We start from the raw sequence: 25,462 nt of genomic DNA on the forward strand, positions 1-25,462 counted from the left end.
TAAAGAGAAGTTAATGTATTTTGGGCATATTATGCAAGCAGATGAATCATTGAAAAACCAACTTAAACTTACAACTGCTGAAAGAAATGACGAGACCAAGTGAGATGAGGGACTTTGTTCACAAGATCACCAAGAGTCAGAAATGACTGGATGGCATATAACAACATCATTAAGTATCAAATTCTGCTTATTCCATCACTTTGTAAGAAATAAGCTAAATTACCACTGTCAGCTGTATACCTGTTTTAGTTTTCCTTGTTAGTTGACTTGTTATCTGTTATCTCGTGGTATATGCATGCTACTCTTTCAAAGATAAAATGATGCATTCATATCCTATCCTCTCATTGGTCATATTCTATTATGATACAATAAGCAAGTTTAATATACAAGAAATTATTTACTACATGAAAATGAAACATCATTATGTGAATAAAACCGATGATTAAACTGTGAAATGCCTCTTGATTTTTTTACTCAACTAAAAATTCTCACCAATCATAGACAAGCAGAAGAGTGAATTTTTCAAGCCCTGATTATAGGCATATGTTGTTGACAAAAATGTTCCTGTTGCTAATCATCTTTCCAGTATCTCTACATTATTCCTTCTACACATTAATTACACTTCAGAATACCTTACCATCATCTTAGTCCTACTTCAATATTTCTATCCTTAAGATGTTATGAACAGTTGTTTTCAGGTTGGGAAAATGAATGTGCTTTATTAATTCATTCATTCACCAGTTCTTTTTCTGTTAACAATTTCTTTCACATCTAAACCATAACTTTTATGTTTTCATTTGAGATTTTGAGGTGCTTTATCAGTAGCACTTTGTATGGAAAACTCATGGCTATTAAAAATGACAAAAAAAAAATTTTTCAAGTTGAACAAAAGTATCTGAAAACTGCAGTTGCTTATGATTCACAGTCAGTGAAATACTGATTGACAAAGATGTTGACATGATGGATGAGATTACTACTGTGGATGGGTGAGCAGACTGAGGCTTAGATTATCCAGAAATCCTGCTCCAGAACAGAATGAGATTTTTTCAAGTCACTTCATATCTCCATTATGCAGAGGGGCTTCACACCAGAATATGAAATTCATTTAAGACCTTCACAAACAAGCACAAATCTCTCTTTCCACTATGGAATTCAGACTAGCAGCCTGTTGGAGAAAAATACACCCTCCACTCAGTCAACTAAGCTGTAATGTCTTTGTAATATATCAGATGTGTTTTTGTGATCTCAGAATGTTAGTTTAGTTTGAAGCAATTTAATAAATTGTTGTTTATTTTATTATTATGTTATGAGAAAAAAGTTTTAATTTTGAAATTATAACTTTTTTACAGTATATTATTATTATCATGGAATTATTAATAACACCTGAACCATTTTACATAAAAAGCATATTTGAGCCAAGTGGGAATGCTTATTAGACCCATATCCCTATATGTGGAAAATTTACTAGATGTGATACAGACAGCATCCATTGTATGTGATACTGCCCGGTCATGCATTGGTTGTGAAGGTTGGCAAAAGTTCTTTGGATACAAAGAAATGGAATGTATTCTACCATTTGAGTAATTTTATGCACACTCAAAAATAAGTCACTTTCTTGTTGTTGAACCAGATTCTTTGTTATGGAAGCCAATGGTATATTATGTTAATGAATGGTATAGTTGCCTTACCATTGCAAAATCTATGTCAGCATGTTCTGCACTGGAAAATATAAACAGCGTGTTCATGATTAATTTCAATAATAATGTAATCATCTTAATATGACAAAGTGGGGAAATCTGACTTGTGCTGTTTCACTAGTTAAAGTGAAATCTGGTACACCGGCTTTATGCCTGCTCATTTGTGCTATATTTGAGAATTGGATCTATGTTATTATGATATTTCTGAGTTAGAATGGTCTTAGGAATAAATATCTTGAAGTACTGAGATAAAGTCACTAAATGCCAATTATTAGTATAACAGCACTTTAATGTATATTTATTTGATTTATCACAGATCTTGAGATGGCTTCAGCTGTTACCTTAGCAAAAATAGAACAAAATGGTTTTGGATTCGATTGTGAGAGAGCAATAGGCTATCGCAGTAGCCTTCAAAAACAGCTGAAGATATTGGAAAAAGAAGCATATCGGCTTGCAGGAAGGCATTTCTTAATTTCTTCATCAGAAGATGTGGCCAGGGTATAGTACCTTAATATTAAATTTGTTTTGTTGCTTCTGTTTTATGTATAAAATTATTTTAAACATTCATATCTGTATTAAGGCCTAAATATTTAGGTCATAAAAATTTTAGTTTCTACCTAATCCTAAAAGAGCTAAAATCAGGAAAATTGCATTATTATGTCCAAATAGCACTCAGCTCATGTTTCTCATTTTTTGCCTTTGTTCAATTCTGCTTCCATCTCTTTTGCTCTCAGACTGTCATACTGTCAATTCTGTTATCAACAGATAAAAGCCAATCTCCTGGCTTTTTACTTCTCCTCATGTTCTTTTACGAGGAATCTTGATAAATGTTCTCCTCTCACCAATATGCAACATTTAATGCTTCCTTTGATTCCTCCCCCCCCCCAGAAAGAGATCACAAGAATTTTATCCAAACTGGATACCAAAAAAAATTCTCCTGATCTTGATGACATTTCTCTGATTGTCGTAGTAAAACTTTGTACTCTGCATTTGGCTTCTTTTCTAGGTCACCTTGTTATTCTCTTGTACTCCACTTGTATCCTTATATGTTCATAAGGATGTGAGGTAATGAGAAGAACAACTATATTGTCAATTTTTTTTGGCATTGTATACATTCGGACAAGAAAGTCTGTCGAATAAAGGAGAGTTCAGCAAAGTATATGCGAAATATGGTTGGAACAGCTTGGAGGCTCTGATGACAAGCGGTTTAATAATACCATATTGGTTTGTTTTTTTTGGAGGGGGGGGAATGAGAAAGTTTGTGTGTGTGTGTGTGTGTGTGTGTGTGTGTGTTGGTTTTCTGTAAACTCAGAAAGAGTGTCATTGGCATGACATGTCATTCTATGTATAATGTCTAGATAAGGCAGGCTATTATTATTTTCTCTTTCTATAGTGAACTGGTTTCTGGCATGCTAAGTGTTGAGCTGGAGAATAAAATAATCTAATGTGTCTGAGCCATATGGCCAAACAGAGAATACATCATCAATGTAGCATAGTCTGTTAGAAGGTTTGAGAATGGTAGTATCAAGAGCATGATTTTCAAAATGCTCCATATAGAAATTGGCTGTCAGAGGAGGAGAGAGGGAAAAGCCCATGACTGTACCCTTCATCCATCATCAAATTCCTGCCATGTACCCTCAAGGAGTGTACAGGATATGATAGTACTACGTGAAAAAAATTACATCATTACTAACTTCCTATCTACAATTTTCCTCCAAATCAGTCTGTTACTTGTCAAGACTCCAACATTATCAGATCTTATATTTCTATCGTCTAAGGCACTTTGTACTGTATCAATCCACCTATATCTTGGTCTTCCTCTGGGTCGTTTTGGTGCCAACCTGGCAGAGAACACTTGTTTTGCTAATCTTTTTTCGCCCATTCTGTTTAAGTGACCATACCACCTGAGATTAGCTCTGCTAACGCATTCCTGGACGCTGAAAATGTCAAGTTTTTTCTAATATCATCGTTTTTAATATGATATTGTCATTGATGCTATCTGTTCACGCCTATAATTTTCTCAGAACTCTCATATCCGCGGTCTCTAGTCTTTGGTCAAGTGTTTTACTTCTGACGCAGCTCTCAGATCCATAAGTTAAAATTGGTTTGAACACTGTCTTCTATACAGATAATTTAGTGTTCTGACTAATTTCTCTCTTATTCCATATGAATTTATTCAATTGACTTCCCACCATACCAGCTTTGCTGATTCTGTTGTCTATTTCTATATTTAATTTACCATCTTCACTAAAAATCATGCCTAAGTAGCTGAAATGTTTTACTTGTTCCACAGGTTCTCCATTCACAACACAGTTGACATTTTCAGTGATTCTGCCTATTTTCATTGTCTTTATCTTTTTAATGCTGACCTTCATACCATATCTATTACAACAGTTATTCAATTTAGTCAGAGAATCTTGCAGACGTGTAGCAGATTTATTTAGAAGTATAGCATCATCTGCATAAAGCAAAGAGCTGACATTAACATCTCCAATTTTGATATCATGTTTAACACCACTTTCCTTCATAATGTGATCCATATAGATAATGAATAACAGAGGTGATAATGTACATCCTTGTCTCACACCAGATTTAACATTAAACCATCTTCCTGTACTTCCTTCAATTCTAACTGCTGACTTACAACTCAAATAAAGACTAAGTATTACTTGATATAATGCCCCATTGACACCATATAACTGTAGCATATTGAACAGCTTCTCTCTTGGCACCTTGTCATATGCCTTTTCCAAATCGACAAAACTTAAATACAGATCTTTGTTATATTCCCATGCTTTCTCGACTATTTGTCGTAAAGTGAAGATCTGATCCTGACAGCCTCTATTTGGCCTGAATCTAGCTTGTTCTTCAGCAAGTTTTTCTTCCACAATTCTTCTCAACCGTTTCTCAAGTATACTTGCATAGATCTTGCCAGGAACACTCAGTAGGGAAATAACTCTGTAATTCTAATTCTCACATTCAGTTTTATTTCCTTTTTATATATGGGTACTATGATTGCTCTACTCCAATCATTGGGAATTCGTCCCTCTGTCCAGGCTTTCTGAACTATGCAGTGCAGCTACTGTAAGACTTTTATACCACCATACTTCAGCATTTCTGGTCGAATATCATCTACTCCTTTTGCCTTTCCACATTTCAAGCCTTTGATGGATTTTTCTACTTCAAGTATGGATATGTATTCCTGACTGCATGCCTGGTCAGTGTTTTTTACCACGGTGCTGTCATCACTGCTTGTTTCATTTAGCAGTTTTTCAAAGTAATTACTCCATACTTCAAGATATCTTTTTCTCTCGTTTTCATGTCACCTTTATCATCTCTAACTCCTTTTACAGCACTCTTTCCTCCATTCTTAAGCTTCTTCAACAACCTCCAGAATATTTTGCCACCTTCTTGATATTTATTTTCTGTATTCTTGCCAAACTTTTGTTTGGCAAGAATACAGAAAATAAATATCAAAACTAGCTAAACAAAAGTCCCATGACTTTTGTTTAGCTAGTTTTACACACTGTTTAGCTTTCTTACATTTGTCTCTGTATTCTCTAAGAGCACAAGCTGACTTATTTGCCAGAAACTTTTGATATGCTTTCTTCTTTTCCTTTACTGCCTGTTTAACTTCCTGTGTCCACCATGGAGTTCTTATTTTTCTATCCTTGCAGACAACTTCACCACATGCCTCTCTCGCTGAATCAATCAGGGCTTTCTTCAAGGCTTGCCACTGAATCTCCAAGGTTCGATTCCTGTTCTCAAACTCTTTCATTTTTTCTTCAATAATCTTTGTGTATTTTAGTCTACAGTTCACATCTGAGAGCTGCTCAACTTTTAAAACTTTCTTACATGTTATTCTTTTCAATAAGAAATTCAATTTTATCCTGCTCAAGACTAAATAGTGATCACTTCCAATTTCAAATCCTCTATACACTCTGGTGTCCTGCACAGGGAGAAAACATCACTTTCAACAATAGCATAGTCAATGAGACTTTTCTTATTCCTTACCTCTTCTCTCCATGTGAATTTGTGCACATTTTTATATTGGAACATTGTGTTAGTAATAACCAGTCCATGTCCTGAGCAGAAATCCAACAGATATTTGCCATTATTATTAGCTTTGCTCTTTTCTCCAAATTTTCTCAAAATATTTCTGTATGTCTCACAATCATTTCCTACTCTGCTATTTAGATCCCTAACAAGGACCAACTTTTCCTTTTTCATTGTGTCAATTGCTTTTTCTAAAGCCTCAAAAAATTCCTCCACGTCTACCTTAGTAGAACATTCTGTGGGACCATAGGCATAAATAAGTCTCATTGTCCAGTTCCCCATTCTCATATTTGCCCACATTACTCTACTTGAGACTGACTGCCATTCAAGAAGATTAACCTCATATTTTGTGTTGAATACTATGGCTACTCCTTCTTTTCCTTGATTGTCATTGCCTGAATATAACATTTTGTATTTATTCCTCAGAAAGATCTCACCTGTTTTTGTCTTTTTAGTTTCAGTCACCCCTATTATGTCGATCTGGCACTTATCTAATTCCTCAGCTAGCTCCATTTCTTTGCCATTCAGGCTTCTTATCTTGATAGTACCGATCTTTAACTCTGGTGATGTTGAGTTGGGGGTATGTTTTCAGATTTGTTCTAGTAGCTGACTTTTCGCTGTTCACCCTGGTTCCCAGGCGAAAACAACGGGGCCCTTGTTTAACTGGGCGACGCCCCAGCCGGCATGAAATTTTGTCATGTCGTACCATCATTTTTTTATTTTGGTTTAACCAATAAGAATACAATTTGGCTGGCTAAATCCCAAATTGCCAGTCCATCCTAGTTTGTTCAGTATCCAGGTAGATACCCAACAGGGTGCACCATGAGAAGATTAGGATTGGACATTAGGTCAGTTCTCCTCATTCCTTTAAAGGCTATGTGGAGGTCTCCTCTCAGTTATACGGCTTTCACCCTTAAGCATCCCGACTGTACCCTTTGTCTGTTTATATATGGTGTCCTGCCAAGTGGAGTAACCAGTATGGATGGCAGAATTGAAGAGATCAGGGTAAAACATTTTTAAGGTTCAAGTACAAGAAGAGGAAAGGGTGCTATTGATAAACAAAGAGGTAACATCAAAACTTGCCATTATATGAAGACATCTGCCATGATTGCCATAGCAAATAGAAACTTGAAAGACTTTTTTTTAGAATTAGCAGCAGATTTATAAAAAAAAAAAAAAAAAAAAAAAAAAAAAACATCATAATAAAATGTGAGCCTCCATATCTCAGTCAGTATAGACAAAGCCCTTTGGTCAGAAAGACCTGGATTCGATTTCCGTCCAAGACATGAGGAACTTTTATCTGGTCTCTTTCGACTAAAGGTGAGTTATGGTCTCATACTGAAGCAGGGGTTTTTTTCATCTGGAAACTCAGGTTTTTCGTCCCCCAGAACAAGCAAACTGGCCCCACGAACACATGATCTACAGACATAGGACACTCTGGGAAGGCATACGGCTAACCACTTAACCTCAAATTACAGTTAAGAAATCCAAGAATAGTTTCAAGGTTGTGGACGCTTAACCACTGATATGATATGATACAAATCTTAATAAAATATGGTTGTGTTAAACTTCTCAAGATTTCAGAAACATTACGAGGGGGGTAAAAGTTCTGATAAACACCTAGAACAAAAATGATATTAAAACAACTGATGTAACCACAAAAAAGAACATATAAGAATATAAATTACCTTCAGAACTCTGCTACTATTATGTTCTTTTTTGTGGTTGTATCAGTTGCTTTAATATCATTTTGTTCTAGGTGTTTATCAGATTTATCCAGAATCCCCTTCTCCCTCATAATTCTTAGGCCTTCCATCCAACAGCCCCATAGAGGACATCCCTCATAGGCTTCTTGTCTAACTTCTTCTAATTATTGTGTTATGTGTATCATTACAATTTTTATATTATATCCCAGATGATGTCTCTGTGACAGAGATGAAATATCAGATCACTTAAACCTGTGTTTAATTATTTCTGTGCATTTTATTTATTTCATTAAACCTAATTATGAACCTTAAACCAGCACCTAAGTCTTTAATAATAGTTTCCAAAATTGTTTTATTTCCCTTATTTTGTTTATTGCTCTCTTGAAATTATTTTCTGAGCTTTCTAGAGACTGCTAGAACTTTTAATATTGAATCAGGGTATTATATTTAACATAATGAACTTTCAATACAAGCATTCGAAAATTCCAAAAATAAATAAATAATAATAATAATTTCTGGAATATTGTCATTAACATGAAAGAGCATAAATTGTCCTGTTTTGCACTGATCTGAAATATACAAGATGATAAATTTACCATTACTAAATAAATTCATTGCTAAGGCTGAGCTTTTTATCACATTTCAGAATAGACTGTTTATTTGCACACATATCAAATTTTTTTTATCTGAGATTTTTATCAATTTATTTATTTGTGTCTATTTTTGAGAATAGACACAAATAAATAAATTGTTTAGCAAAAAGTTGGAATATTGAAGGACATTGAAGGAAATTCCAACTAAAACAGCATGCTTTAAGTCTAGTGACACAAAGGTCACTCACTCTGTTACAGTTAATGCATTAATGACTCTATAATCACCTTTAAGGGATTAATGGCAGAGGAGTGTAATTGCATGATAAAAGGCAGAATGCCAGTCATGTTTTGATCCATGAAAAATCCTGAGGTAGTCTGAGTATTTCATCCACTTCAGCCGTTTGGGAAGTTAATAGTTATTAAAAAAATCTTTTAAATTTATATAAATTATTATCATTATTATTATCTGAGGGCTCTAGGGACTCAAGTTGAAGGAGGTTATGCATCACCCATGTTACTTATGTTATATCTTCTCTTAAACTCATACACACCAGATGTGCTCACTACTTGAAATAGTTCTAGAACCTTCTTCTTGGGTACCTCTTTTCATTAAGTGTAGTGAGAGCACTGTGTGTCATGTTACATGAGCCAGGTTGATAAATTTTAGTGAAGTGAGTATTCATTATTGAACAATCACGTCTTCAAACACCAGCATACCATTTGCATTCAGTCAAGTTATTCATCCCACTTTCATTCTTATTTTACTTGCAGCATAATGATTATTATTATACAGTATTTCTATAGAGTCCAGAGACTCATCATGGGAGACCCAAACTAACTATTGCACACACAAAACCTATTGTATCTTTACTTAAACTCATTCATCATTCTCCATGCAAAAAAACATCTGGTCTGCACACCCCTACTAACCATACTTTTACACAACTTCCACAGATGGCCCCTAATTCTCCATTTGCTATATTTGCATCAATTTTATAAATCCCCTTTAATATCTTAAAAGTTTTTATCATTGTCCCTCTTTTCTGCCTATCAAGTAAACTTTGTAACCCACAAACCTTCAACCCTATCCTATAGGGAGCATTTCACAGATCTGTCACCAGCTAGTCCCTCATCTCTGAATCTCTTCTACCACTTCCCGGTCCCCAAGAAACCCAGGTACACAAATTTGTGTCATGACATTAGCATGTTTTTTTCAGCATCTAAGTAATCCTTTCAGCCATTTTACCAACTTTTGCCATATGCAATCTGAACTTCAGTTCTCTGTCCACCATAATCCCCAAGTCCCTAGACTCATCAATTTATTGCAATCTAGTACCATCAATATGATACACTGTATGCAACCTTTTCAACCCAAAGTGCAATTTGCAACATTAAATTGACAATGGGTTCTAAGGGTTGGTGATTGCATAATATTATGAAGTCCTTGATTTCATGATATATAACATATAACCTCTCCCACTCAAATACCACCCTCACTTTCTTATGGAAGAACCTGTTATCATATTGGCAGTATGACTGAACCATCTGCATGAGAGTAAATGTTTGTGTATAAAATGCTTGTCTAGATGCAGAGGTAGCAGCCCTTCCACCAGAATAGGAACTCTATGGGCTAACAACCAGCAAGTGTCTGAAAATTTAAATATTGTTTTAAAGTCAGATAAATGCAGAAATCAGACAGGATTCCATGGTATCGACTAACACTTGAAAAATTAGGGGTCAATTTGGCTAACGGAATGTTAAAACACTCTATCAAACAGGAAAACTAAGAGATTAGGAAACTAACTTAAGAAAGGAGATGGAAAAATATAAAATTGAATTATTGGGGGTTAGCAAAGTAAGATGTAATGGCAGAATAAATTTTCCCGATAGGAATGCATTTCTTTTTTCAGGGATGCCAAATATAACTGATATACATCAATATGGAGTTGAAATTCTCATGAGCAAAATATTTAGTCAAGCAATGATTGGGTGGGAACTAATTTCTGAGCAAATAATAAGTAAATTTTAAAACTAAATTTGGAAAGCTAAGAGTTGTTCAGTGCTATACCCCAACTGAGAATGCATACTTTGAAGAAAAAAAAAACTTTTCTTTTTCTTTAAACCCCCTGCAAAATTAAAAAGCTTACTCAACTCATCCAAAGACCCACTCCCCTCGCTATAATATATTCAGATATGGCACCATTTAAGCATATTTTCCATACTTCCTATTCAGTAACTGATAACATAAAACCAAGCACCATATTCACCTGAATTTGTCATAATTTCCAGCTTTGTAATTCAGCGTGCATCCTTTCCTATTTGGACTATCCATGTAATTAGCCACTTAGCTGGTATTATATATAATAAATACAAACTTGGTTTATACAATGTTCTTGTTTATATGAATTGCATATCATTTCCTGTACTAAAGGACAGGCATCTAAACTAAACATGTTGTTTATTAGAAAATTTGGTTAATATATATTACAAAGTCCTGTACAAAAGGACAGGCATCTAAACTAATCATGTTGTTTATTAGAAAATTTGGTTAATATATATTACAAAGTCCATTTTTATCCTGTAAGAAATCTCATTGCTAATGGCCTGTCATAGTAGAACAGTTAATTCTATCTATATGAGTTGCTTTGTCTGTCAAATCATATAACTGTCAGAAATTAATTATTTTTCATTGTTAATATAAATCATGGTATTATACTGTCGATGTTCTGCCATTAGTTGAGCATTAATGGGCTTGTGCAACTAATTGTTCGCAACTTTGCAAGATGAGGAGGAATCTTTGCTTGATAGACTTTTTCTGAAAAAACTTCAGAAGTAGTATATTGTCTAAAACAAATTAAAAGGCTTGTTATAGAGATGACAATACCTTCCCAGCCAGAAACTCAGGTTTTTTATCTCCCATAATTGCTAGTCTTGGAATTTCAAGATTTTGGACTTCTAGGTTGAGGATTTTCATGGTGTGCATGTTTGACATGCATATGTTAGTAAAGGAGTTTCCTGGGGTTTGATTTTCTTAAGGAGTGTCAAATGCTTTTAAAATTAGCTTCTTGCATTATTGCCCAAATGTACTATTAGTTCATAACAAAAATTCATTAAAAAAATGCCTAAAATGGTTCAATATGCCTAAATAAAAAATGCCTAAAAAATAAAGACATTCATTTGATGCAGTCTACTACATTATTCTGGTATATGTAAATGTTTTTCTTTTTTAAGGAAAGAGATTTAGACTCCATGTCCCACCTATAATTCTCACTATCTATGTATCATCAACCCAAAAACTGCAGTTTTTGGCTGGAGAGTTAAATATAAGATAATGGCAACAATATGTCCACCCAAGGAAAAAACTGTGCAGGGTTATTAAAGAATATAAAACAGTTTTACAGTATGGTGGAAATTAACTTAAACAAGATTGATCCAAAGACTCAGTTTCATTTTAGATGTTAAAATACTTAACAAATAAATCAATTATTAAATAAAGCAGTAAAATGGGTCTTAACAACCACCGGGTGTCAAATAAAGCCAACTAAATTAGATTTTCTATTTTTGTAAAAGCACAGTTTATATATATATATATATATATACTTTCTACATATATATATATATATATAGAGAGAGAGAGAGAGTTAGTATAAGGCATCAAAGTAGGGATGGGACAAATGGGCTTCTGCAATTCATGTACACTAATGCCAGGAATATTAGGAACAAGAAGGAAGAGTTTTTGGCCTTGGTTGGCACTTCCAGACCACAGGTTGTTGGTATTAGTGAAACATGGCTGACAGAAGATGATAAAGCTAGTGGGATTGAATGCGACGGGTATAGCGTGTTCAGGAGTGACAGGGTGAATAAAAAGGGGGGGGGAGTGTTATTGATGATAGCTGATGAGTTGCAGCCAAGGAGTATAGAAGTTGAACTGCAGGATAGAGAAAAGAGCACATTTGAGCCTGTTTGGTGTGAGATAGAATCTAGCAGAACAAAATATACAATTGGGTGCTGCTATAGACCAGGTGATGGAATCAATGGTGGGGATAGTATGCATAGGCAAATAGAAGAAATGAGTGGAAGAAGGGTAATTATTATGGGTGATTTCAATTATGGTAACATTGACTGGAAAGAGGAGAGGGCACATGGGAGGAAGGAATTGGATTTTATGCAGTTATTAAGGGGCAACTATCTGCAGCAGCATGTAGTGGAAAATACCAGGGGGGAGAGAGTGCTTGACCTAGTAATTGCAACTGAGAATGTGGCTGTAATGAACATGACCATGTTGCCACCAATTGGTGAGAGTGACCATAAGGTCATGACTTGGGAGGTGGCTAAAGGAGTGGAATTTACAATTAAGACAGGGTACATGTGGAATTATAAGGCTGGTAAGTGTGACAAGCTTAGGTGTGTGCTTGGTTCAGTGCCATGCCATATAAAACTGCAAGGGCTGGATGTTGATAGTGCATGGGAGGCGGCAACGGTTGACTGTATACCAAGAGTCCGAATAATAAATCAAGTAGGGGTTAAATGGATGAATAACACTATTAAACTTGAGCTGCAAAAAAAGAAACAATTGTGGAGGGAATTTAAGGAGAAAGGTGACCAGCAGGCGCAGGAACAGTATAAAGCTCAGGCCAGAATGGTAACAAGGGTGGTAAGAAAAGCAAAAGCGGATTACGAAAGAAAATTGGCCATGCAGGCTAAAGAGAATCCCAAACAGTTTTTTCAATATGTTGCAAGTAAAAGGAAAAATGTTCATGGTAGAATGATCTTAAAAAATGCTAAGGGTAGGAAGGTAACCGAATCAGTCGATATAGTGGAATTACTGAGCGAGCACTTTGCAAGAGTATATCATCCAGGTGGTGACATTGCAGGAATGGAAGAACCAACAGCTTATACTGGAATTGTGATGAATGAAGTAGAGGTAACTAGTCTATTACAGAAACTCAATGTCAATACATCTGTGGGATTGGATGGTATACCAGCTCATGTCATACGTGAAGCGGCTAAAGAATTGTCAGTGCCCTTGACCATTTTGTTTAATTTGAGCCTCGGGTCGGGGTCGGTCCCAAGGGGGTGGAAAGAGGGGAAAATAGTTCCGCTGCATAAAGGTGGTTCCAAGGCTGCTGTTGAAAATTACCGGCCAATCAGCATAACAGGAATCATTATCAAGGTCTTGGAGAAAATAGTCAAGAGGAAAATACAAGATTGGATAGAAGAAAATGGGATACTGTATCGGGGACAGCATGGTTTTGTGAAGGGTAGGTCATGCCTCAGTAACTTGCTCACTTATTATAACACAATGATGGCTATACTGGATAAGGGTAATGGGTTTACAGTGATTCTACTGGACCTTGCTAAGGCCTTTGACAGGATACCACATGGAATTCTAATCAGTAAATTGCAGCATATGGGGATGGATATAGGGTTGGTGAGATGGATAGGAGGATGTTTGACAGAGAGATATCAGAGAGTGGTTTATTCAGGAGTAGAATCCACAAGACAGCCTGTGACTAGTGGTGTGCTACAAGGATCTGTTCTTGGACCACTGCTGTTTAATTTGTTCATTAATGATATTGGAACAGTTCGTTTGTTTGCAGATGATGCAAAGTTGGGTAGGGCAATAGTGAATGCAGATGACATCAAAATTTTGCAAGATGATTTGGATAGATTGGAGTCTGGGCTAAGGTGAATGGATGTCAATTTAATGTGGCAAAATGTAAGGTTATACATTTTGGGGTGAAAAGATTAGCAGCAGATTACTACATTGGTGGAACTGTACTCCAGGAAATTGATGAGGCATGAGATTTAGGAGTGTTGGTGGATAAGGAGTTGAAGTTTAGGGAGCACGTTGCAAAAGTGGCCAAATCAGCTCATCAAATCACTTGGTTGCTGAAGAATACGTTGACAAGCAGAGACAAGCAGGTTATTGTTCCTCTATATCGAGCCTTGATAAGACCTCATCTCGACTACTGTGCCCAGATTTGGTCACCTAGGTTCCTTCTTGATGGGGAGGAGGTGGAGAGGATCCAGAGGCGAGTGACCAAGATGATAGCAGGTCTGGGGAATGAACCTTATGAGAACAGGTTGAGGATTTGTGTGTTACAAAAATTGGTTGATAGGTGGAGGAGGGGAGATATGATTGAGACATTCAAATTACTGAAGGGTTTCTATAAAATTAATTCAGAAGATATTTTTGAGAACAGGGCTGGTTGTGGGAGTACTAGGGGACATCCATGGAAACTGGGCAAAAGTGTGGTTAGTGAAGGTGTTAGAGCTAGGTTTTTTTACTTGTAGAGTGGTGAATGAGTGGAATGCACTCCCAGAGTCTGTGGTGGATGCTGTGACAGTGAATGAGTTTAAGGTGAGGTATGATAGATACTGTATGAATGTAGAATAGCTGTGATGAATATGATTTGGTGCCTCCCTCGATGAGTCTAATGACTCCCTGGAGTTGCCCGTAATAATAATAATAATAATAATAATAATAATATCTGAATAATCATTACCTGTTGATTGAACCATTTACTCAGAAGTCATATGAAGCATTATCATCGTTATCTAACAATAATAATGCTTATTATTATCCATTGTTATTTTTTTTCCCAAAATTTTAAAGAGTAAGAATGTATTAACATATTAGATAAATTTTGTGTGCCTATTTTCAGTGTAGGATCTCACCTACATTCTCTTAATTTAATCATTAAATGAAATAATTCTAGTATTGTATAGAGTGAACTATGGGTTTAATTACTGTTTTGTTCCTTTATTGCATTCGGCAAAACTTATTTCTAAAAATTTACTTTAAATTAGAAGTTTTATTTGCAGATATTTGAAAAATATCAATGATTTTCCTGATTAATTTTTTTTTTTAAATTTGGCTCATGTTGCCACAAAATAGCACTAGTATATTCAAGATCATCAGTGATGCTAATTCTAACAATCCTATGTTGTATATGGTGGTACATAAAGGGATCTGTGGGTTTTCCATAAATATATGTAAATAAACATGTACCACAGTAAAATAACTAAACTTGATTAATTTTAAAGAGTTAAAAATAGAGCCATCCTAGTTGGCTGAGTGGTTAGCGTATTCGCTCTACAGTCAAAAGGCTGCTGGTTCGAATCCTGCCGTGGGCATGGATGTTTGTGATTGTCTGTGAAAAATACTAATGGTGTAGATCATAGGTGGCCAACAGCAGGTCCGCAGGCCGCATGCGGCCTCTAACGTGATTTTGTGCAGCCCGCAGCAGGATAAAAACTACATTAATGTATTATCAATTTAGCTATTAGTTTCGACCTCAGATTTTCTGATTGATATACTAGTTATATTCATTATTTCTGATGATGGAAACAATTTATATTCTCAACACAGAATCAAAATTGCTTTAAAAAGATTACTCAATTTATAAATTCTACTGCTTCTCTGTGCAAGTTGTACTAGTGGGAGTGGTAGATTTCTATGCGCTATCATTGAAAGAGTAACGCATCCTTGAGCTCTGCTCTGGTTACAGTGATCAGTTTCAGAGATATTATTTTCAAGTATTTTATATTGTTCTCCCAGTAATAAAATGATTTAATAAATACAGTTATTCAATACATATAACTATTGCCTTGAAAAAATGCAAAGTTTATTTTTATTTAAGTTCTGTCTAAAAGTGTGCGGCCCGTGACGCTACCACTCATCATATATTGGCCCTTATATAGAATGAAGTTGGCCACGCCTGGTGTAGATGATGAAGATATTTGCGGTTGGTAGCGTGGTGGAGAGGAGGTGCCCTCCCTCGATGAGTCTTTGGACTCCCTGGAGGTGTTAAGTAATAATAATAAGTGTCTATAATATTATCAATTCTAAATAAACATTACTAGAAAATGTGTTTATTTAAATTTATCTTTTATGAATGTTTTAATCAAACTGCTCCTTATTTACCCTTAGGCTTTTATTTTTGAAACTTAATTTAGTTTTTACAGTGTGGAAAAACTAAATCTGTCGTTTCTTAGGAGTTACAATATTAAATTGTCATACCTTTCTTTGTAGATTTTATATAAAGAACTTCGTCTACCACCAGGAGCAATAACTAACAACAGTGGCATGCTGCCAACTTCAAAATCCTTTGTTTTAAATCGAATGCAAACAAGAAGTCAAAAATTGCATAAAGAATTCAGCACATCTAAAGAATCTCTTGTAAAGCTTAAAACTTTACATCCACTTCCAGGGATCATAGTAGATTGGAGACGAGTATCTTCAGCTCTTAAAAGGGTAATATTTGAATCCAAACTTACTTTTTTTTTTAAAGTAATTATGCATTCATGTACAAACACTCTTCTGTTGAAAAGACCTGTGTTCAAATCCCATCTAGGATGAGAAGAACATTTATCAGTAATCAAAGGTAAGTTAGCTGGTCTCTTCCAGAAATGGCAGAGTTCCCCTCCCAGAAACCACAATCAGGCACACCAGCCATTTGAACTTACATATATATATATATTATTTAGGCATAATGCTAATCACCTTGTCCTAAAATTGCAGTTCCAATAGCCTAGAATACTTGGCAGGGTTGTGAGCCTTAATTAAGGACCTGAGTACTCCAGATTATTTTTTAGATATATACATTTATTTATAAGGATCTTGTATTATGTTTAATCAAGAATATTGCAATCTACAGGAGCTAGTAATGTGTAATGAATAGCTTCTCCAGCCAATCCATTGCTACCTTCTCATAGCCTCTTTCAAAAAAAAAAAAAGAAAAAAAAAGCTTTTTTTACTATTTTTATTATTATTATTTTGTATTTATTTTTTTGGACTTTTCCAACCTTATCAGTGCTACATTTTTACATAAATTATCTAAGTGGTTTTGAGCAGTCTAAATGTTAGAATCAATCAAAACAACATCATCCACAAAACTGCTTATGTGGGTTTGTCCTGCTGAGTCTAATGAATACATCATTAAGATTAATAATGAAAAGATATTGGGCCGAAGAGTCTCTCTGAAGAACTCCAGTGGAAATAGAAAAGCTCTCGATTGCCCTTACATTATAGATCTGGTATAGTTCTGCTATTGCTTTGATTATTTTCAAGGGTATGTGATAATAACTGACAATTTGAAAATCCTTTGTCTATTGATTGAATCAAAAACTTTTGAGAAAGTTCTGGAGTTTAAGATCAAGGGAAGGTTTTTATTTCTTGCTTCTTTTAGCAACCGTCTAAGTCAGTGGATATGTTCAACAGTGCTTCTGTTTTTCAAGAAACCTGCTTGATTTTTGAGTAGAAGAAGTGTTACATATGGTTCAATTCAGTTTAGAAGCATCTTGTTATAGATTTTCAGTGTGGTAGGAAGTAGTATGATTCCTCTGTAATTTTCTTGGTTGTTCAGATTGCTTTTCTTGGCTATCTGAGTTCAAACTTGTAGAAAGGCTTATACGTTGGCAACACATACTATTAAATTATTTAAGGAATTTACAACGTATACTGGAATATTAATTAAAAGAAAATTTAATATATACTTCTTATATTTAGGCAATGTCACATTTCCATCTTCACGGGAACATAGAAATATGGCACATACATGCAGTCACTACAAGAAACAAATCAGGCCAAAGATAAGAAACTACTGTTGTTCCTAAAGTCCTAATGGTGTTGTCTTGGCCGTTGGACTGATGTTCTCATGATGTAAGTCTCCCAAATTTGGGGCAATCTCATGCAACCAAATTTGTTGAGGTTTGGAATGTTTTTTAGAGCTGAGACTGATTCCATGAATAATCTTTCGTACTCGAACTTGCTGGTGTTTTACTTTGGCTTTCTTTCAATGTATTCTGTGGCAGGTATCTAGAGCATGGTCTGCAAGCCCAGAGTGGCTATACTGGTGAAACCAGATGTAGTCCTTGTGTTCTGAAATTCTGATATTTGCTGTTTGGCCAAAGTCTGACAATTTACAACTGCAAGGGACCTGGTATACCCCAGGTAGGTCTAGGCAGTGGCGAGCTATAAGGGGCTTGTGTGGGCTCTTTGTTAAATTTTTCTCAAATTTGCGAGCCCTTTGTTTGTCTTGTTTCCTTTTTTATTTTTTCAAAAAAAAAAATTCTTTTGAAACATATTAAGCGACAAACTCATACGTTAACCTAACAAAAATTAGTCTATTCAGCAGCGTATAGATTATTTGGAATTATTGTTTCAACTCCTCTATAACGAATGCGCCCAAGTTTGAAAATAAAATAAATGCATGCACTATCTTTACCCTTCTCCCTTGTGTGTGCAAATATTTCATGTTTAGATCATGAAATATTTGTCTAAAAATGATATTCTTTAGGGTTGATTGTCCTCTCATACTTTTTGATTGGAATTTGTACACAATCTGTATTAATAAAAAAAAAAAAATACGGCTTTTTTTTTTTTTTTTTTTTTTTTTTTTTTTTTTTTCTCTGCGATGTGAGTCCTTTGTTAAAATTTCCATAGCTCACCACTGGGTCTAGGGGAAGCAGTTGGTCTTTGGTAGAGCAGATAAGGGATGCCAACTTTTTATATGGTCTGTAACAAGAAGGTCATATTTTTTCAGGATTTTGGTTATTTTTTCAGAGGTGGCTCAGATGTAGGGAATGGTGATAGATTTAGTGTAATCTTTATTGTGATATTGTGAAGGGGGGGTGGTTACTGGTTTAAATATTTTTTGGATTTTTTGAGGGTTGTAGCCATTGGCTAAGAAAGTATTAAGGATGTGGTTTAGTTCAGTGGTTAGGGCACTGTCATCTGAACAGATTCATTTTGCCCTGTTATATAGTCTTTTAATAACCCCATATTGTTGTGTGTGTGTGTGTGGGGGGATTGCTGGTGAATGTATCTGCCTATATGGGTGGGTTTTCTATAAACAGAGAAAAACCAAGGATCCATCAGGTTGGCGAGTGATTAGAGTGTCTAGGAAAGGAAGGCTATTATTTTCCTCTTTTTCCAGGGTGAACAGGATTCTGAGGTGTTGGGGTGTTCAAGTGTCTTAAGCAGTGGAGCATATCTGAGCCATGTGGCCAAATAGCAAACACGTCATCCACATAAAGAAGCCAAATAGTGGGTTTTTGTGGGGCAGAGTTTAAGGCTTTCTCTTCAAAAGTCTCCATAAAGAAGTTGGCCAAGGGTGGGGAAAGCAGTGAACCCATGACTGTCCCCTCTATCTGTCTGTAGAATTTTCCTTGCCAAACGAAATAGCCTGAGTTCATAGTGAACTGAAATAGGGCTGAGATATCGGGAGGAAATTTGGCTTGTATGAGCTCTAAGGTTTCCTTGAGTGGGACATTTGTGAATAGGGAGGAGACGTCAAAACTGACCATTATGTCAGTGTGGAGTGAGAGGTTTTCTATACTGGCTTTGAAGTGGGCTGAGTTTTTTGTGTGTGATGGTGTGTTGCCAGTATAGCGTGTGAGCACTTTAGCTAAATGTTTGGCTAATTTATATGCGGGGAAATCAATGCCATCCACTATGGGACATAATGGCACATTTATTTTATGTATTTTTGGAAGCCCATATAATCGGGGGGGATTTAGAGTTATAAGGTTTCAGTTTGTTGGTAACTTCCACAGGCCAAGAAGTGACCTTCTTAAGGAACCTATAGTGTTTTAATTTGAGAGCTGGTAGGATTATATTCAATAGGGAGGTAGGTAGCCCGATCTAATAATAAAGCATTAAGCTTATCTGTGTAGTTCTTTTGGTTGAGAACCACAGTGGTGTGTCCCTTATCCGCTTTGGTGATTACTGTTTCCTTGTTTTTCTTCATTTCTAGTAGAGCTTTATATTCATCTTTGGATATGTTGGTTTTTGGTGGTCTTGCTTTGGTGAGAACACCAGCTACATCCAGTCTGACATTGTTGGCGGTATGGTTTGGAAGATTGCAGATACCACGTTCTATTTGGATCATTATTTCCTTAGCAGGTATTCGTTTAGGAGATAAGATGAAATTGTGGCCACGTGCAAGAGCAGTGTGAATGCTTCAGGCTTCAAAACAATGGAGGAGAGGTTGACTACAGTGCTGAATGGTTGCTGTAGTACAGAAGTAGAGTTCTTTTTCAAGTTATCAAATTTCTTGATGTGCCGACTATGTATCTTATCAAATACTTTTGTTGCCGAAGAGCACGAGATGTAATAGAGAATCGTCCAAAGGTTGTGGTTCAGCGTATTTGAAAGCTCCTCCTCTAGCGCCCGTAAAGCTTTGTTTTTGTTGACTAGGAGAATGCACGTAGCGGTAATTTGTTCTCGTAGTAAGGCAAAGCTAGTTCAGTTATAAATCTGGAGAGTCTTCTGTGAAGAGAAACAGTGCTTAAATTTAACATAATTTGGGATTACCTCATTATCCCAGCAGCATTTTAGGAAGGTCAGATGATTTAGTTGTCTAGATATCTTCAACTTCAGTTTGCTGTATTGGCGAGGACTTGTGTGCGATGAAATCTCCGTGAATGATAGTAATTCTTGTAGAAAGGCTTATACGTTAGCAACACATGGCTATTAAATTATTTAAGGAATTTACAATGCACACTGGAATATTAATTAATAGAAAATTTAATAAATACTTCCTATATTTGTATTATTTAATAAATACTTTAATTATTTAATTAAATTAAGTAATTTAATAAATATACTTCCTAAACTGAAGTTGAAGATATCTAGACAACTAAATCATCTGACCTTCCTAAAACGCTGCCGGGATAATGAGGTAATCCCAAATTGTGTTCAATTTAAGCACCATTTCTCTTTTCTTTTTTGTAGTGCCTGTGTGCACATGCCATATTCGTATGTTCCCATGAAGATGGAAATGTGACATTGCCGAAATATAGGAAGCATTTATTAAATTTTCTTTTAATATTCTAGTATACATTGTAAATTCCTTAAATTATTTAATAGTCCTGAGTTCAGTCTGTTAGTTTGTTTTGTAGTGCTTCTTTATACTGGGTTTGTATGGTAGGAGGAGTTAGGTCATTCCAGTGATATTTATTTATTATTTTTGTTTTAGGTGTAAAAGCATTGAGGTGGAGTTTTATATTTGCACTTACTATTATGTGATTGGAGTTTAGTTCTACACTGTTGTAAGCTCTGCAATTTTGAGCTGATCTCACCCACTTTCCATTGATTATGATATGATCAGTTTGTGATCTTGTTACATTTGGATGTTCCCAGGTCCATTTTCTTCCAGTTTTGTGGAAATTTGCTCTGCAGATTGACAAGGTTATGAGTGTTGCATAGTTCAGCTAGAAGATATCCATTTTCATTTGTTGTACTATTCTACATATAGGCCTATATTTTTTGTGATTTCTGAAACATCTGATCCTATTTGTGCATTAAAATCTCCACCTATGATGTGGAGATTGTGTGTTGGGACAGTGTAGAGAAAAGTCTTGGAGTTGATTGTAGAAAGTAGAAATCGTTCTTGGAGTTTTCATCAGAGGTCTCAGTGGGTGCATAGGTACAGGTTATTGTTGCTCTGGATTAAAGTTTAAAGTTATGGCCATTATTCTCTCAGAGACTTTTGGAGGTAGATGAGATGTGACTATAGATCCTTTTGTTGACCAGGATTCCAATTCCACCATTACTAGATTTGTCTGGTGATGTATAGATGAAAGTCCATTTTTTGCAACTTGATGTGTCTTTTTTCTGTTCAAAATCTATTCTCCACCTGTGTTATTGGATGCAGAGTTCATCAAACTCTGCTCTGGTGCAAAGTTCATGGAATTTTCCAGATTTCAACAAGAGGATGTGAACATTGTAAGTAGATATGATGAGTGGGTTTCTCCATAGTTGATGTTCTGAGTGTCTGCCTCTTCCTGCTTCATCTTGTGAGCTTCCTTGAATGCTTTCAAAAAGGCTTCATGACTTTTGGGAAAAGGAGTGGAGATGTATTATATGATTTTTCTGTATTTCCTATTCCTTTCATAATCAGCAATAAATCCACATATCAGGTTATTGTCCTAACATGCTTTTACCAGCCATGTTAGCCTACTGGAATTATATTCTCATTTCCTGGGGGGGGGGGGGCACCAACTGGGAGGTGTGACTTGGGTTTTACCCATCCACTGTCAGTGAACAAAATTTATAACCCCTTCTATTTGGTCCTCTGGTTCAAAATTTGTTCACAACACAGAGTTTTCATTTGTTATCTTTAACACTCTCCAAATTCTGATAAGTCTAGCATCTTTGGTCCTTTTTTTCTAAAGCTTAATTTCTGCAACCCAAATACCCAAACAGTGAGGTTAATCTTCCTTGGGAACTTCGGTGTCCAAAACTCATCCTCCCTTCCCTTCTTCAATTCTGCTACTCAAGCTGGTAGGATGTTGAGATATTTGTTGTTATCAATAACCCATCTATGTACCTGTTTTCACCATCCAGCCAACAAACATCCTTTATCTTTTCTTAACCAGCATTCCTTCCAATTATACTGTGGACCTTTTCTCCTCTTGATAGGAAAGATCATATTGTCCAAGTTTCTCTTGCTGTGAATTATTCTCAGCTTGTGTTCATCAGCATTAGAGTAGTTCTAAATAGGATGACCTCTGTGACTTCTGCTCTTCCTTACCATGGTTTCATTTCTGTTTCTGTTCTCATGATCCAAACACCTGCTTTGACTAAATAACAGCAATTATTCTAATTGGAATGAAAGTTTTCATTCCCCCCCCCCAAAAAAAAATTCCACTCAAAATTCTTGACCACTATATAAGCCATCCTCCAATGATAAGACACATCAAGAAAAAAATTCACTATATTGCAAGTAGCTTGTTGCAAAACTCCATCTTTGCACTCTTGTTACACTGTAGATCTCAGTAGCTTCAAAAAGAAAATAATAATAATAGTCATCATCAATAAAATCCAAATCAAAAAAGGCCTAATCCCTTCCCGTTCCACTCAGAATTTTTCACCACTCTGCAAGCCTTGGTTTCCATATTAACCATCTTTCATCCATCAAATTCACTCCATGTGTCTATAAAATGCATGCCATTCCTCCTGCAATGTTCTCATGAACTTATTAGCAATCATGGCCCTTCTTCTTGACTCTGTCGTATCACACCAAGGCAGTAGACTCACAATTTTTACTTCTTTACTCTTGCTTTTTGCTTCTTGCTATAATTCTTTCATATCTTCTCTCATTGCATATTTCTCTCCTTTCAGATAGTTTGTTCCTGCCATAAGAATCATCTCTTTCACTTCTGCCTTCTGCAAACTAGCAACTTCACTAACATCCTTTATCTTTGCACTTTGGAAAATATACTTTCTTCACTTTCCCATTAAGTATATACCTCTTATTACTGAATCTCCATACAATACCTTCTCCTTATTTCCAGTTTCTCACACTTTCATACTTTCTCAATTCACTTTTTTCTTTCATGCTCCTGCTTACTGTACCACACAACAATAATTTCTCCAGTCACTCTAGCTCCTCTTTTGTCCTGTAAAGGACACCACATAAGCATGCTATTTCACTCCTTACTGTCTCTTCATCACTCACATTACCTTCAACCGCTGCTTTCATGTCCTCATTCCATGCACTTCACTACTTCCATATTTGCCAGAACACTTTTGCTATCTTTCCTTACATCATTAACATTCTTCACTTCATTTTTGCACTTTTCACATGATTCACAATTCTTGTACTCACACATGAAACATTTATGACAAACTCTCTCTCTTTACTCTCGCTTTCATACCATAACCCATTCACTCTTACCAATTAATACATATAGCATACACTACACCATACAAATTCCCTTGCTAAATTCAGTGAACAAGAAACCCTTGTCTGCCATTTACCATGTACACATCAATGCCATGAAAAAACACACTTTCTAAATGATATTCTGTATTAAATTTCACACACACACTCTGCATTACTGTCTAAAATAAGTAAGATATAACTAAAAATAATTACTGACATTACTAATATTCACTAAAATAGACAGACAAAAATACTATTAGTTGGTAGTAGATGGCATGGTGTTTGGATAGTTTATGTAATGTATTAGTGAGCAGTTGATGATGCAGTGTGGTTGATGGATTGCATAGTGTATAAATGACAAATTAAATAGCATAGACAGTGATGTGTAGAGTGCCCTCTCATGATTCCTTGGATGACTTCATGGATGTGTCATTTAATAATAATGTTATAGAACATCTCCATAATGAAAGAGCCTGCACTGTATTTATTGTGAATAATATATATTAAAGCAACAAAATATAATGCAACTTGGTTATCTAGGAATCAACAAAATAACATTGGGTAACATCGGATTGTTACAGTTATTTACACTTTGACCCATACTTAATGTGCATACCCTACATTGATTATCATTCATCATCACTATCCTGTCAAGTAGTAGGCCTAGCGGCCTGTTTTGGTCCCAAGCCATTGAAGAACCTGTTGAGGTATCCTGGTCTTGTACTTTCTGTTTATATGCTGCACCCATTTTTGTCTGTATTGCTGAATACTCTATTATAAATATCATATTTAGTTTATTCATTATATCTTTGTGTTTCATCTGGTCCAGTAATGTATATCCTACAGTTTTTCTCATTAATTTCATTTCAACTGATGAAAGCCATTCATCTTGTTTTCGGATGGTCCAGGCTTTGCTCCTGTAGGTAAGTATTGGTCTTGCTAATATCTTGTATGCTTTAATTCTGGTATAGCTCTATACTTTTGTTTAATAAAATCTTGGTTAATTATTCTGTGAGCAGCTGTACTTTTACATTTTATTATTAATAACATTTTCTTCTTTGTAAGTGAGATTTTAACCAAGGCAGTTTTCTTGAGTAAGTAAACTGTCTTGGTTGTAATCACACAAAGTATGTATTTCAGTACATACTTTGCATTCATCTGATTCCTTTCCATGAAAGGCTATAGTTTTTTATAGTTATCTTGATATGATATTTTTAATATGGTTTAAAAGGTTTTTAATATGGTTTCAATAAGGTTTAAATTGTGTATAGATTTTTGCAATTCATCTTCCTTATTGGCCTAATATACCTATTCATCTTCATATAACAGTGTTTTATGATGTCTGTTACTTCACAATGGGATATTTCCATGTGCTGTCAATCTCCAGTATCTGATATTGGCATTGATATATATTCGCGCACGCGTGCGCACACACACACACACAGTGATCCCTTGTTTTTGTGGTTTGAATTATTCACAGACAGCACATGCATACAGCTGTGTGTTACATATTCACAGCTGTATATGTGTGCGTGTCATCATCAGTAAAGTACTAGAACAGTGGTCTCCAAACTTTTCGCCGCGAGGGCCACATTGGTTACTTCAGCACTGTTCAGCGGGCTGTAGTAAATAAAAACTCTAGAACTAGATATATGAGTTTTATTGAAAGCATATAAAAACTGATTGCAGAGTATGTGAGATTAAATTATCGTATATTAATGACAACGAACACT

At 35.5% G+C, this 25,462-nt stretch overlaps 1 protein-coding gene across 1 annotated transcript in view; it reads left to right on the top strand.

Moving 5' to 3' along the window:
• The window catches only part of PolQ (DNA polymerase theta), a 379,759-nt gene that overhangs the window by 348,836 nt on the left and 5,461 nt on the right, over window positions 1–25,462 (top strand). The window contains exons 20-21 of the mRNA XM_090409009.1: window positions 2,014–2,195; window positions 16,091–16,312. Of these exons, the coding sequence (XP_090265135.1) occupies window positions 2,014–2,195; window positions 16,091–16,312 (404 nt within the window). The remainder of the gene's footprint in view (window positions 1–2,013; window positions 2,196–16,090; window positions 16,313–25,462) is intronic.

This window comes from Typopeltis vanoorti, chromosome 19 (genome assembly GCF_054136105.1).
Source record: "Typopeltis vanoorti isolate ZY-2024b chromosome 19, IOZ_Tvanoo_1.0, whole genome shotgun sequence".
Classification (NCBI taxonomy): domain Eukaryota; kingdom Metazoa; phylum Arthropoda; class Arachnida; order Uropygi; family Thelyphonidae; genus Typopeltis; species Typopeltis vanoorti.